Below are 14,119 nucleotides of genomic sequence, written 5' to 3' on the forward strand. Positions count from 1 at the left end.
ATGTTGGAGAAATTTCATGGGAGAAAGTAACTAATCCAATGTGACTAATCCATGCCACGTTAGAATAATAGATAGAAAGCAGAGAGCTGTCAGCACCATGGCCAGCGCTCTGTGCCGCCTAGAGGGCGCTGTGGCCCCTTTCAACCTTTTTGCAGGAGCAGAACTGAAAGAAAAGTGCACTATTGCATGAAAATACTCCAAATTCTGAAGCTGAAAGTTCAAATAGGTACTTCGATTTTCAAAGCACCAAACTGATCCGCGTGGCCAGTGATGGTTTTGAGGGTGGAGCTGGACTCTCTGAAGCCGATGTCAGAGAGAATTCTGTTTTAAATTGCTTGCGATCTTGTCTGTTCCACCCAACTCCACGACGCGCTGGGACAGACTCAGGAGCACACTCAGTGCAAGACTCATATCCCACGATGTACCACAAAACGCCACAGGAGGTCATTCCTGCCCGTGGTCACCAAACGTATAACTCCTCCCTCTGAGTGTCAAACACTAAGTCAGTCTGACCCTGGACATGTTCACACTCACAGCTGTAAACTCCTCCATGGTTCATTATTTCATTAAACTGTCTAATATTCTTGATCTTATCCGGTCAAGAATCTGTCCATTAACGCATCGTGCTGCCTGGCCCACTGAAACTATACTGTGCAATACTCTTGTAATATCTCACTGTTAATACTGCACTTATATTGCTTTTTTTCTCCAACTATGCGCTTTTGTACATGGCTATTTTCTTTAATAATCTGCGCTTTATACAGAGTTTATTCTGAAAAACCATGCACAGGGAACATAGCTGTATATCTAAAACACACCGTCCTGCACTTATCACTTTATCTCTTATTTACATTCCTTATTTTATTCATATTTATATTAATATATTTCTACGGCTATATTGTGTGCAAAAGCAACTTTAATGACCCAATTTCCCCCTGGAGATCAATAAGGTATTTCTGATGCTGATTCTGAATGTGTTTACATAACTGTGTTGTACCCATTCACTGATGTGACGCCTTGATGCACCTCTGATGTTCAACCACACGATGGCGCTATTATAAAGCAACAGTATGTTATAATTAAACCAGAGCAGAAAACAGAGGAAACATACACTTCTGGTTCTGCTTCAAAAAGGTTTTGTTCTTTTCCTACGTTTTGCATCCGTCTCTAAATGTTCCAGTTAGGGAGCACATTGTTTTGTCCTTCTTGTTTGTATGAAAAACATTATTATTTTATCATAATGGGGTTTATTTGCACATGCACTGAACCAGAATTTAGAAAATTTGCATGAATATGTGTTAACGGCTGATGGCTGATTTTATGACTAAATAGAGAGAGAGGGAGAGAAAGAGAGAGGGAGAGAAAGAGAGAGGGAGAGAGAGAGAGAGAGCTGAAGCGATTGTAGAGGTGTTCATATGTATATTGTTTTACTGGATATCAATAAAAGGGACATTTCACAACAATTTCCTCAAGTGACATCACTTGAGTCAGTGTGTGCTCTGTCTTAAGACTTAATGTTTGAAAATTACATTTAAAAACTGCTGGTTTGGGTTAGAAAGAAGTGAGTTTATCTGACCTCTGCAGCTCCTCTTCTCTGCATCATGCTAACAGCCTGACGCTACATGAGCAGCTACAAGCAGTGCTGTTGGTATTTGCATTGGTTTAGAAGTATCAGATATTACATTGTGTCCGTAACTCTCCTCCTGGTTTTACATTTATTAAAACAACTACCAAACATTATTATTATGATATCTGAATACAACACTTGTTTGTCTGTATGAGACTCAATGTTTAGTTGTTAAGATTGTTACTATGATTACTATCACTACTTACTTATTTAACAAAATACAGTGTTTGCAACGTGTCCCTCCTGAATCCTAAATCAATCCAAAAAGCTTTTTTTCACCTCTGAATTTGAACCAATTAATCTGAGTGTAGCTGCTGTTTGCTTGAACTGTATAAAAAACAAAAAAAAATGGTGTTGGGTTATTTGTGATTTCATTTATTGAGTATGATGAACATATTGTGATGATGCTGAAACTTTAATTCATTGCTCAGCCTTAATGTCTGTGTCTCGTTGTGTTCTATGTTCAAAACAAGCAGCAACCTCCGCGCTGAGAACTGAAGCTAATGTGGAAGTGCAAAAAACTGCAGCTCCTTGAGTGTCCACTTGAGGCTGGCTGCTAAAGACCCAAAAGTCACATACACACCCATTATAAAATTTTGATTTTAGGATACTAGTAATGCATAACGAGGGGCGAGGCTGAAATGACTGCAGCAAGCTAAATTCCCTCCACACCTCAGCCTCTTTGATCGCTACTAGGTTGATTGTACCCACCGCCATCCTTTGGCTTTAAATCCTACCTTCAGTAACCAATTGGTGCCATCACTGAGTCCATGTCCATGTTTTATAGAGTCTATAGTTAAATCTCCAACAGGAGACATTCGATTTGAAATTGAAGTTAGGGTTACCCAAATCAGGTTTGGTAAGGGGGGAACACAAATCGTCAAGAGAGCAGACTTCGATAGAACAGCGCAACAAATATGCAGCTTTCATTACCTCACTGGTGTGCAAAGCTCTGAAATAGTGTCACCAACCTAGTGAATACATTTAGTGCATGCTTATGTGCACGATTAATCAGTGGATCAATCAATCAGTATTTATTTGTATAGTGTGTTCAACAACACTGTCCCTGATAGGTTGTACTTAATGTCAATGAGAGGGAGCGGGCCTTCCTGACTGGTTGAACAGCCAATGGCTGTGGAGCCACCGTCTTGATGAGCTGAGGCGAGAAGATGTGCAGGAGAGGAGAATGTTTGGGACTGTAAGCTACTTCTCAGGATGTTGGTTGATTGCTTGCTTTTCTGTGTAAAAAGTTTCACTCAAGCTTTTGTCGCTTGTTGTAATACTGAACTGTCATCAGAAGGCAAAGAACGCGTTGGAACTGAGCAGAGTGAGCTGGTCTAGAGAGTGAAGCATCTCGGCAGCAACAGGTAAGGCCCGTCTGCTTTACCTTACTTTTGGCAGCCGCGAGTTATTATGCCAAGGGCAGTAGACGCCTGTAAGCCATAGACAATCAATGATCCCAGAGTTGTGTTTGCCATGACAATTGCTAAATTATAACACATAATAAATGACATCTAAAGAAACTTAGAGAAACAGAAAAATAGCAGGCCACTTTCTAACTTTTTTACTGTCTTTTGCTCTTTTTTTCCCACTTTATATATTACATCCCACTCTACGAACATCACTGAAATACATGTAGAACAAAATGTCTCGTTGCCCGTGTTACCGAGTCTTGTTTGTGTTGTCCTCACTGACCTTAGCTCCGCTGTTGCTAAGTTGAGCTAAACTTTCCCTCCCTCCACCAATAGAAAAAAGATTGTCCCCCTTCCCCTCACAGCTGTGTGGCCTGAATGCTGGAAATAACCACGGGCCTGCGGATCAGGAGTCATGGCTGTTTAACAGTGGCAAATGTTGGCAGAGTGCCGCAGCGAACTGGAAGAAAGCAGCAAACACAGAGGAAGACACAGGCGAGGCTTTCTAATGGAGACTGTGGAGATGTTACCCAGCAGAGGTCCACAGTTTAGAGTGCAAAGACAAAACAGACCAAGTAGACCAACACTTTACTGAGAGTCAAATGTGATTTTATCTGATACTACTGGAAATAAACTAGACGTAGCCGACTCTGAAAGAGCTTTGGTCAGGTTTTCAGAAATGTACTTATTTTACTAGTCAAGCATCCATCACATTGAGTGACTACAGCCTGAGAGAATTTGAAGAAACATGACCTAAAACCAGGTAGTACACAAAATGAAAAAAAGTAGTAAAAGGTTCAAATGAGTCAAAGATAGGAAATAATTTATTAGAACTGTTAAAGGAAGAATGTGTGACTTTTTGATCCAGTAGATGTCGCCCTTGAGCACCAGCATGAAACCAAAACAAACTGCTGTTTGGCCACACGTCCGCTATTCTGAAGCCTCCGCTCTCCTCCAGAGACACACCTCCAACCCCTCTCCACTTGCGTTCACATGAAGGAGTTATCAATTAGAACGCACAATCATTAAGCACCTGCAAGCTGCGGACAAAATTGCCCCTTGCTCGAGCTGCAATCACCTGTGTCCTGCATTGTTGTGTTAGAATGCTAATGTTAGCACACTTCAGTCAACTCTTCATATTGCACATAAATTGACGCTGAATGACTGTAATCTAAATACACTTACATGACATCCAAATAAGCAGTGAGTATGTTCTTCTTCTTTTCTCTAGTCCTTGACTAAAACAGCTTTATACACAAGGACGTCCCGTCCATATAAACATGATGTAAACACGGCTCTGACAACAACACAGCTGACGGGACTCGAGCTTCTCACTCATTGTAGACAGTCATGACTCAGAGAGACATTTACACAGGATATATGATTTCTGCTCTATTTATGTGTACAATGTCGCACATTCTTCCTTTAATGAAAACACTTTCATTAAAGGGATACTTCACCAGCTGAAACATGAATCTGTATTGACATTGGGTCATATATGTAGAAATGTGAAATACATTTTGAAGTTGGTGCCTTCTTGACCAAGAAAGGGCAGAAAGTGTCTTTTTGGCTCATGTGGATGAAAGACAACAACTCCCAGAATGCACAGCTCTGCCCCAGCTCGAGCCGGCCCTGCTCCTCGTCCTGACTGCCGCTGAATGAGGGCGGGATGCACGACCATTCAAAAATACTACCAGGTTTCTAATGATACAAAGCTTAATGCTAATGGGTGAAGTATCCCTTTAAGTGTAGAAACAACTGAAATAATTCACACCTTCCCTTGAATTAGTTAGCTTGTGTTTAGATTTAACACGTTTATCAAGTTTTAGTCCAGTTGGTCTAAAGTTGTGAAATCTTAAATCAGAGAGCCGTTAAGCCTGAACAAAATGTTAAAGATGAAAATAAAGTCAGTCAATAAAAATGGCAGAAATATTAAGATAGAGAAAATATTATGGATATATTATTATGATGCCTGAAATGTTTCACTTACTGTGGCAGCTTTATACATTAACCTTTGCACCGTATGGATGATTATTTAAATAAATGTCATTTATTAATTTTGTTCATATTTTATACTCATCATCATCTTGTCCATTTTGGGACTCCAAAGAAGACGCTGGTATGATCACAGTGTTCTAATAAATCCTGTTACATCCTTCAGCCTGGAGACATTTCCTAATAAATGATCTTACTGTGCTTCAAAATATTCTTCTAAAGGAGCCTTTTTGTTTTGAAGACACCATAAAAGCTGTGAAAGGAATCGTACGATTTCATGAGCTCCTCCTGCAGATCAGTTAGTTCTGAGAATATTTCTTCATTGTGGGTCATTTTTTAGCTGCGGGGGGAATTTAACAGCAAATTAAGGCCAACAATCACACATTCATGGAGCGTCATCTCATGTATGTTTGGTGTGCGGGTACATGAGTGCAGCCTGTGTGTGGAAACAGAGCCGTGGATGATGAAGAGGACAAGGAGGTGTTGGTTGTTCTGACATCTAAAGTATGAAGTCAGTGTACATTAAAGAGCTCAAAGCAGTAAAGAATCTGGATTATGGACGAGAATTGACAAATTATTTTAGGGCACACTCACACTAAGGAACAGTTCCCCCTTAGGCCTACATGGTTCGAGCATGGTTACCTTATATTGTACTCATCATCACGTTTAAACACCACACGCGGGCTTCAGTGTCCTTTAGTTTACATGTAGCGCAGTCCCAGAGTGAGCACAATGGAGAACAACACAGAGAACATGTCAGCAACCTGTGACTTAGTCAGATACTGCTCTATGAAACTCCTGGTTTTCATTCATGAAATGTAATGGCCACGTTGCATACCTGTGCTTGTGCTCGTGCATGAGCAACCGTACCATGCCGAAAGCACACCTCTTCCATCCGTGCCAAGGAAGTGTAACGGGCTTGAGCACGGTACGGAGCATTCACACCTTACATTACATTAAATAACTGTTGCAAAGGTTATTAATGTCATGGTTAAGTATGTGACGATCTTAAACTCTATTAATAACCTTTATATGACGAGATATCGGCGGGGGGGCAGTGAAAAAAACCTGGCGTTCCTTGCGTGTCCACTTGAGGATGGATGTAGAAACACAAGGAATCCCTGCTGGTCCCATATTAAAATACTACTACACGCCTGGATCAAAAATCTTATCAGATCATTTATTCTGCACATGGGATGATTTCTTCATATTACTCATTTGATTTAATAAAAGGCTAAGAGTTTGGAATAAACTTGCATAGTTAGAGGCGGACTTAGTTGACAGAACGTGTTTTCAGTTGACAGAAAATTAGGCTGAGTCAGCATTTCAAATATGGCGACCGCCGTGATTGGGCTTCCAAATATCTTCAGAAACCAATGGGTGACATCACCTAGACCAGTGGTACTTAACTGGTGGGTCGGGAGGGACCCAAAAGTGGGTGCAGAGGCGTTTTCAGTGGGTCGCGAATGTGTGCCCCAAAAAAAAATAGTGGTGTAAAAAAGTCTATGAATCACTTCATGCTTGTTTGATTCTGCATTTTTGTTCTATCATGTTTTGGACCGTTGTGGTCCAAAAATATATTTTTTAAATTAACTAAATCTAATTGGTTCAAAAATATCAGAAATTTGGGTTCCACTTTATCATTATGGAGTTGGTGTTGGGTCCTGAGGCTAGACCAGTTGAGAACCACTGACTCAGACTACGTCCATGTTTTATTCAGTCAATGGACCAAACCTTCGTAGTGAGAAAAACTTGAGGGCTCATACTGATTTCATTTTTCATTTAACTAAAATCTTGGAATGAGACGACTGTAAGAAATCTGAGAGATCTCACTCAGAGCTCCCTTTGAGATGGCACCATGTTTATATCTCAGGATCGTCTTTAAGAGATAATGGATAATGGACCAGTGGTCATTTTTATATAGGTGACATGGCTGAGACAAAAATAGACCTTATTGTAAAAGTTCTTCCAATGGCCATAACTAAAAACACAAACTGATCAAACAGCTAGTTATGTTAATATAAGTGTTAAAGTCTATACAAGCTTCCATGATTACAAAAAGTCTGCTTACATTAAAATAAGAAGGAAAGACACAAAGACATCTCTTTTTACAGTTTATTGTATCTATATGTATATATATCATAATATATATACATATATAAAACTACAAAAGTAAGACTGTTTCCAATTCATTGACAGCTGTCTGTTATCTCATATACTATGTGTATATATATACATATATATGTATACATATACTGTATATATATATTATCTACAGTCCACATTTGTATCCCGTTACAGTGATCAGCTGACAGTTTCTCTGTTTGTGTTCTATTGCATAGAAAAAGGCACAGCTCAGAGGTCTGTGTAAAATACAGCCTTCTTAGAGGGAATCCGCCTCCGCTGCGGTCAGTCTTTCTCTGGGTTTCGAGCCGCAGCACGTTCAGACAGCGCTAAAACAGATACGGTATCAAACACTGATCAAAAAAGTCTCAGGAGCTTGACTGTTGTTCATACTATGTACATCACTTTTGGCATTGAAGTGTCTATGACAGGCTTTGGAGTTTGACATCTGAAGGTTGGAGACGGGTTTTTTTGAGTATTGCTGCATGTACTGTTTCGCCTTCAACTGGAAAATGATGAACATAAAAGTAGAAAAATGTGTAAAAAGCTGTGGCTGTCAACCCACACACACAAAAAAAATCAATAACAACAAAAGAATCAAACAAACAGATAAACAAGGTAATATAATATCCTATGTATATAAAAAAAATGGCTTCCACCCATAAGTCCACACTCAGATACATTCCTACCTGAAGTACATTCCTACCAAACATTCTGTACACACATTTACAATCCAAAAGGTTCACTTCACATCAAAAATAAATATATATATTTACACAGAAGAGGAAAACAATGTGAATAAATAACTTCATTGACCCCCAAGAAAACAAAAACAACCACTCCAAAATTCAAACATTTTGAAAGAAACGAGACAGTCGTCTGCAAACAGTTTGAGTCTGTGCTGCTTTCTGCTCGGCTTGCGCTGGGCTGTGATTCAGTTCATTAACACTTGAGCTGGAGGTTAATTGCAGGTTGGGAAAACTACTTATCGTCCGTTAGAACAAGTTTTAACACCACACAGTAAAATTAGTCGGACTGGATTCCAGATTACACATTCTGCCCCATTTACAGCGGAGACCTCTGCTAAAAAATACCATTATCATACCCACCGCAACGCTGTGACACGTGTGTGATTCAGGTTTCTCTTTAGTTCTAATAACCTTAAAGGAAAACTCCACCCTAATTTGTCAGATAATGTCCTTTAATATTCTAGACCACTGCAGAGTCTTTTCTGTTTTTGTATCACATTGTGAAAAGCTAGTCGGCTAGATGTTCCTCTTTAGCTCTGTTCAAAATCAAGTGAAGCAATCTTTTTATTCCTACAGGTACGTTCGAAAGCCAAGTGTTAGTATGTCTAGATTTTAAAAAACATCCCCCGGGGAGCGCACAGTGCAGATAATACCTTACTTTTCCTTCACTTAGTTCACTGCTAATCCACTTGTCAGAGTGTGAACATCGCAAAGTTAAACAACCTGTCAGCTGAGAATGCTAACCATTTTTTAAAAATGGACACCAAACTAAAGGTGCTCCGTTTTCAGTACATAGCAAGTCAAACAGAGTGAATTATGGCTTACTACAACAGTGTGAAGCCAAAAATGTATATAAAAATGGACATTGACATTTCTTTTGTATAGGTCTGAGATCATTTCAGAAAATGCCTTGTGTGGATAATTAAGATATAACTGATCTTTGATCCTGATATCAAACAATCATATAGAGTGAGGAGGAGGAGACAGAATCACTGACGTATAATCGAGTATTTGCTTCACATCAGCCTAAGAATAAAAGTTTCCCTGGGTGGATGTTTTCCTTTAAGGTTGGAGCCTACAATTAACACATCTATTGAGACAAGAACAGTTATTTTGTTATGTTGTATCATCTCTTTAAAATCCATTAACTTGCATCTTAAAAACGTTGTAATTCTACGGTGCTGTTATAAGTCTGACTTCTAAAAATGAAGGAGAAATGTGAGTCTGTTATTTACTTATGCCTATGTTTCCTGCAAGCATTTAGAAATTATTACTATCATGATGCCAACATAGGCTTTGTGCAAATTGTGACTAAACATGTGACATTGCCAAATGCAGTCTTTAGTCCTGTTTGTGGCTTCTTCTACAAATGAAGGTCTGCAGTCTAATACGGTAGAAATACATGACAGTGATTGAATTGTTTGCAGCCTTCTGCCTTTACTTCTAAATGTTCTTTACAAACATTTCATCCTTTTTTATCACAGCGTGTCTGGTGATTTGGGACGTTGGACTTTTGACTGTTAAAATGATCAAACATAAAATCAGCTCAATACTTTTAAAAGGGGGAAGGGGGGGGGATTTATGTAAACAGGATAATTTCTAACTTCAATACAGAGCAAATACGAGGTTCAGCTGAGGACACAGCACTGATAAAGTGAGTATTCCTAATCTATTTAAAACTGTGTGTGTGTGTGTGTGTGTGTGTGTGTGTGTGTGTGTGTGTGTGTGTGTGTGTGTGTGTGTGTGTGTGTGTGTGTGTGTGTGTGACAGAGTGGTCCGCTGGAAAGGAAACATAAAGACCTTAGGAGTCCTCATGTGACCCCTATGTGACATGCTGACATCACATTTGGTCCGTTTGTGTCAAAACTCAGTGTGCAGGAGGGTAGTGTTTGAGGGTTTGCATTGGTGCTGGATCAGGTTTACATTGTGGTCTTGGTTTCCTTCTTTAGTAGAAATTACCTGTAAGATGAAAATGATTTAGGAAATAGATTGAAATGTCCTGCCATCGTGTTTGTTAAACACGGGTATTTGGCTCTCTGGGTTGAAACACTGCAGCACAATGTATAGAAGAAAGCGGAACCCTGAGATTTGGCATGTAGGGCTCCTATTTCAAACACAAGTAAACATACTACAGGCTGCATGTAATACTGTATGCTAGTGTGCTGTAATTTGTCTGTCACTGATGTTGCTAGCTCTGTAAGAGCCAAACCAAAAGTAAGGCAATTCTGCCAACATTTTGGGTTTCAGTGTGTTTTTCCGAGTAATTCTATGCAGTCACGTTTGGTACCACAGTGACTCTCCGTGCAGTGTGTGTGTGTGAGCGGTTTTGTCTTGGGTCCGATACAGTCAAGTTAAAATGTGTTTAGTGGCTAAAGTCTCTGTTTAAGTTGAAGCTTTTTAAATCATCTCTGTCAAACTGGGAGGCAAGAGTTAGATGGTGGTGGTGCTGCCGTCTCCAATGTAAACACTTAGCTCATTTGAATTGTGCTGTAAGTGAAGCATGATAACCAGCGGGAACGACTGAGCTCATGTGAAACAGCATCCAGCACAGTTACACTGTACGTGCTGCCCATAAGGAAGAGGATGTGAAAAAACCCCCCTGAACTGAATTCATAGACGCCACGTGTCCAAGAACAGACGTCTACCGCCGAGTTAAACAAACACGCAGGCAATTTGTTTTAGATAAACTCCCATAGCGTTAATATAAAGCCAAGCAAAAAAAATAATTAATGTAGCACACTGCTAAAACTATGTGAGCCTCGCTTTACCAATAAAAACAAAACATCTGTAATAAGATAAAGATTAAATAATTATTTGATCATGAATTTAAATTCCTTAATAATAGATTATTAGATACAATAAATTAAAGAAACATTGAGGAGTGACCTCTCTATAGGCTGTTAAAGTGAGAAAAATATATTGTAAAAAAAACAGGAATTGAACAAGTGGTCATTTTGAAAGGCACTCAACTGCTAAAAGCCTCGACTTCTGTTTGTATGTGTGTGTGTGTGTGTGTGTGTGTGTGTGTGTGTGTGTGTGTACTTGTATTTCTAAACCTGTGAGGAGTAAATGTCAGCACTATGAAAGACTGAGTGCAGGAAATCCTCCAAAATGAGGACGATGTGAAGGTCGTCATGTCTTGTATTTACAGTTACATTATCAGGTTAAGGCTAAGGTTGAGGTTGAAACTAGGTTGAGATTAGGGAATGAATGCAATCAGTCCTCACAAGTCTAGAAATACAAGCGTATTTGTCTTTCTTTTCCATACGTTGGAAAGGCGAGCGCAGTGCATGCACAGTGTGTGTAGTAGTATTTGTCATAGTAGTACTGAATGACATCACCATTGATGTTTACAATTACCGACCTTTGAAGAGAGTAAAAAAAAACAACAACATAAAAACCACGAGACACCCCCACATCGCTATCTCTTTCATTTCAGTCTATTCTCGTGATTTATCAGTCCGTGTGTTGCAGAGATGGGGGCATCCATGAGTCACGATCCCACCAACACCTCCATAATGTGGTCCAGTTCTGTCAGATCTATTTTGAAAGGCTGATTGGCTGAAACCTGGGGGGCGGGGCCGCTATACGGCGATGACAGAGATTTGAGGAGGTCGTCCGCCGTCACCACTGATGACAGTTTGGTGAGGCCGCCGCCTGCTGCCACGCCCCCAGCCCCCGCTGTCGTACAGGGGTCAAAGTCATACATGGACGTGTCGATGTCGGCGAACAGGACATCGTCCAGCGCCAAGTCTGAGAGGAACCCCGAGGGTGAGGAAGAGGAAGGAGGGGACGAGGGAGAGGAAGAAATGTCTACCAGGCCACCAGGGGGCAGTGTGGGCAGAGTGTCCATCGGCCGGAGCTCCACACAGCGGCCTTCAGCTAGCAAGACGCCAGCTGCCTCTAGTTTTGCACCCATGGTCCTGCAGTCTCTGGGTGGGCCTGTGGGTGTGGGGGAGAGGGGTGCGAGGTGGGAGGGCGGGGTGAGTGGGGTGGGAGTTGGGGAGGTAGTCACGGTCGTAGTATTAGCTGCTGCTGTCCTTGCTATGGCTGTGGGAGGACCCAACTCCATGTCACTCAGAGCGGAGGGGAAGCTGTCATTGGACGAGGCGGGCACAGGGACCCTGGGGGGAGCCTGGCTCAGAAGGGCCGAGGGTAAGGGTGGAGGCTGTGCTGGGGGAGGCGACAGAGGAGGAGTGGGAGGGGATGGAGCACAAAAGGCTGAATCTACCCCATCCTCCTCCAGTAAAGAGGCCGGAGTGAGGCAGGCTTCCAGAGGGGCGGAGCCGAGCTCCACTCTGCTGGGGCAGGCCTGGGGTGTCTGGAAGTTGGGAGGCACCATCGGGTGGGGTGAAGGCGGGGGAGCAATGACCGGCATCAGCAGCGCAGACGGCTGGGATACCTGTGTTGTCCCAAAGGAAGGTGGCGCCTCACGGAAGCCCTCGTCCATGGGGTCATCTGGTGGTGGTGAGGGAGGGAAGAGCAGCGGGCGCAGGGAGCCCTCCTGCTTCAGTTCATCCTGGATGCGTCGCAGCATGTTGTTGATGAGGACGCGGCGCTCCAGGCTGGGCTCGCCGAGGGGCCGCTGGCTGTACAGCTTCATCAGGGAGATGTTGAAGATGGTCTGCCGCTGCAGGGTGTACGACACCTTGGACAGGCCTTCCGGACACAGGCCTAGTCCCCCTCCCGCCAACGGCGCCTCCAGCGTTTTGCCTTCCAGCGCCTCTTCATCCTCATCCAGCTTCCGCTTCGCGCCTTTACCGAACATAAATCTGGAAGACACAAAACAAAGAGACAAAAAAAAAAACTTTATTTACTCAAGATGTCACAAAAAGGTAAACAATGATTTAACACTTCACAAGGCTGCAAGTAAAAAAAAAAGAAAAAAGTGTATACAGTTCAATTGAATTAATCAGATCAGTCATCGTCACCACAATCACCAAAGAAAGACAAACTGACACAACTGAAAATGTGCTCACATTCATTATTATTATTGTGTCATGAGTGACTTTGCTGCACAAAGCATGCTGGGATACATAGAGATGTAAACTGGGCTTGCAGCAGCACTTTTAAACATCTTTTCTCCCTCATTAGGTGGTAATCGTGCATTTAAATAAAGCTGTGGAAGACTAAAGAGTAATTACACCTCGTGCAGGGCTGGTTTAATTGAAAAGACTCCTCAACAACAGACACTTAAAAAACTTAAAGACAACAGGTGACCAGCGGAGGTGGGCGGAACAAGTCTCCGCAAATTGGTTGTGAGCTGTGCGTCTGTACTTCAAAACTATCAATGTTACTGAAGGCCGAGAGCTCAACTACCACACCAGCTTGCAGGATTACAAACTCCACATGGTGAAAACAGATGGTACCACTAAGAGCCACACAGATGCACAGAAACTGCACGTTGTGGACTATGCTGAATGAAATATCAGGACGACAGTTTAAAACCCTTTTTCCCTCCAGGAGGCTCCCAAAGAGTTTAAAATACTTTCCCCCAGATTTCCCCTTAAACAGTTCAGATATTTCAGAGATTCCACAGCCGGTCTTGGGGTTTCTGTAATTTGTATCAAATTCAGTCACACCTTAGACTATCATTGTCATATCACACCTCACATATAGAAACGCTGATACGCCCTGCGGTGGAGTTTGCAAACTGGGAGCCTGCAGCTTAACGACGGTCCTCAAGAAGCTGCTTAAACGCAACAAGCTTACTGCAACAGGGGATTTAAAAAACACACAGTGAAACCAGGAGCAGCTGCAGAGAGAGCCTCACCGCTGCATACTGTATGCCCAGCAGCACTATCACACACACATACACACACACACACACACACACACACACACACACACACACACACACACACACACACACACACACACACACACACACACACACACACACACACACACACAGTTATGTAATAGTCGCGTTCCGTGCTGTAGCACAGGATCATAGGCCAGATTTAAAGCCCCACCTCCCCTCCCTCCTACCTCCGCCCTCTCTCCTGCTTCAGTATTAGAACAGCACATTGAATTACTTATACCACTTTAACGTGTATAACCCGTGTTGGTTTCATTCATGTTAGACAGCTGTCCCCCTCCTCACTGTCAGAGGAGATTATAGTCTGCAGTGTGACACTATGTACGCTTTATTGATAAACTGCAGAATTACACAAAGCTTCATCAGGTATATGTACATCTCAGTTTCACCT

General features: G+C 41.9%; 1 protein-coding gene across 2 annotated transcripts in view; it reads right to left on the bottom strand.

Moving 5' to 3' along the window:
* Nucleotides 1-7,135: 7,135 nt before the first annotated feature.
* sertad2b (SERTA domain containing 2b) overlaps nucleotides 7,136-14,119 on the bottom strand; it is a 47,779-nt gene continuing 40,795 nt past the window's right edge. For both annotated transcript variants that reach the window (XM_065959450.1, XM_020652008.3), the window contains exon 2: nucleotides 7,136-12,679. In XM_065959450.1, coding sequence (XP_065815522.1) covers nucleotides 11,401-12,675 — 1,275 coding nt within the window. In that variant the 5' untranslated portion in view covers nucleotides 12,676-12,679 and the 3' untranslated portion in view covers nucleotides 7,136-11,400. The remainder of the gene's footprint in view (nucleotides 12,680-14,119) is intronic.

This window comes from Labrus bergylta, chromosome 10 (genome assembly GCF_963930695.1).
Source record: "Labrus bergylta chromosome 10, fLabBer1.1, whole genome shotgun sequence".
NCBI classification, from domain to species: domain Eukaryota; kingdom Metazoa; phylum Chordata; class Actinopteri; order Labriformes; family Labridae; genus Labrus; species Labrus bergylta.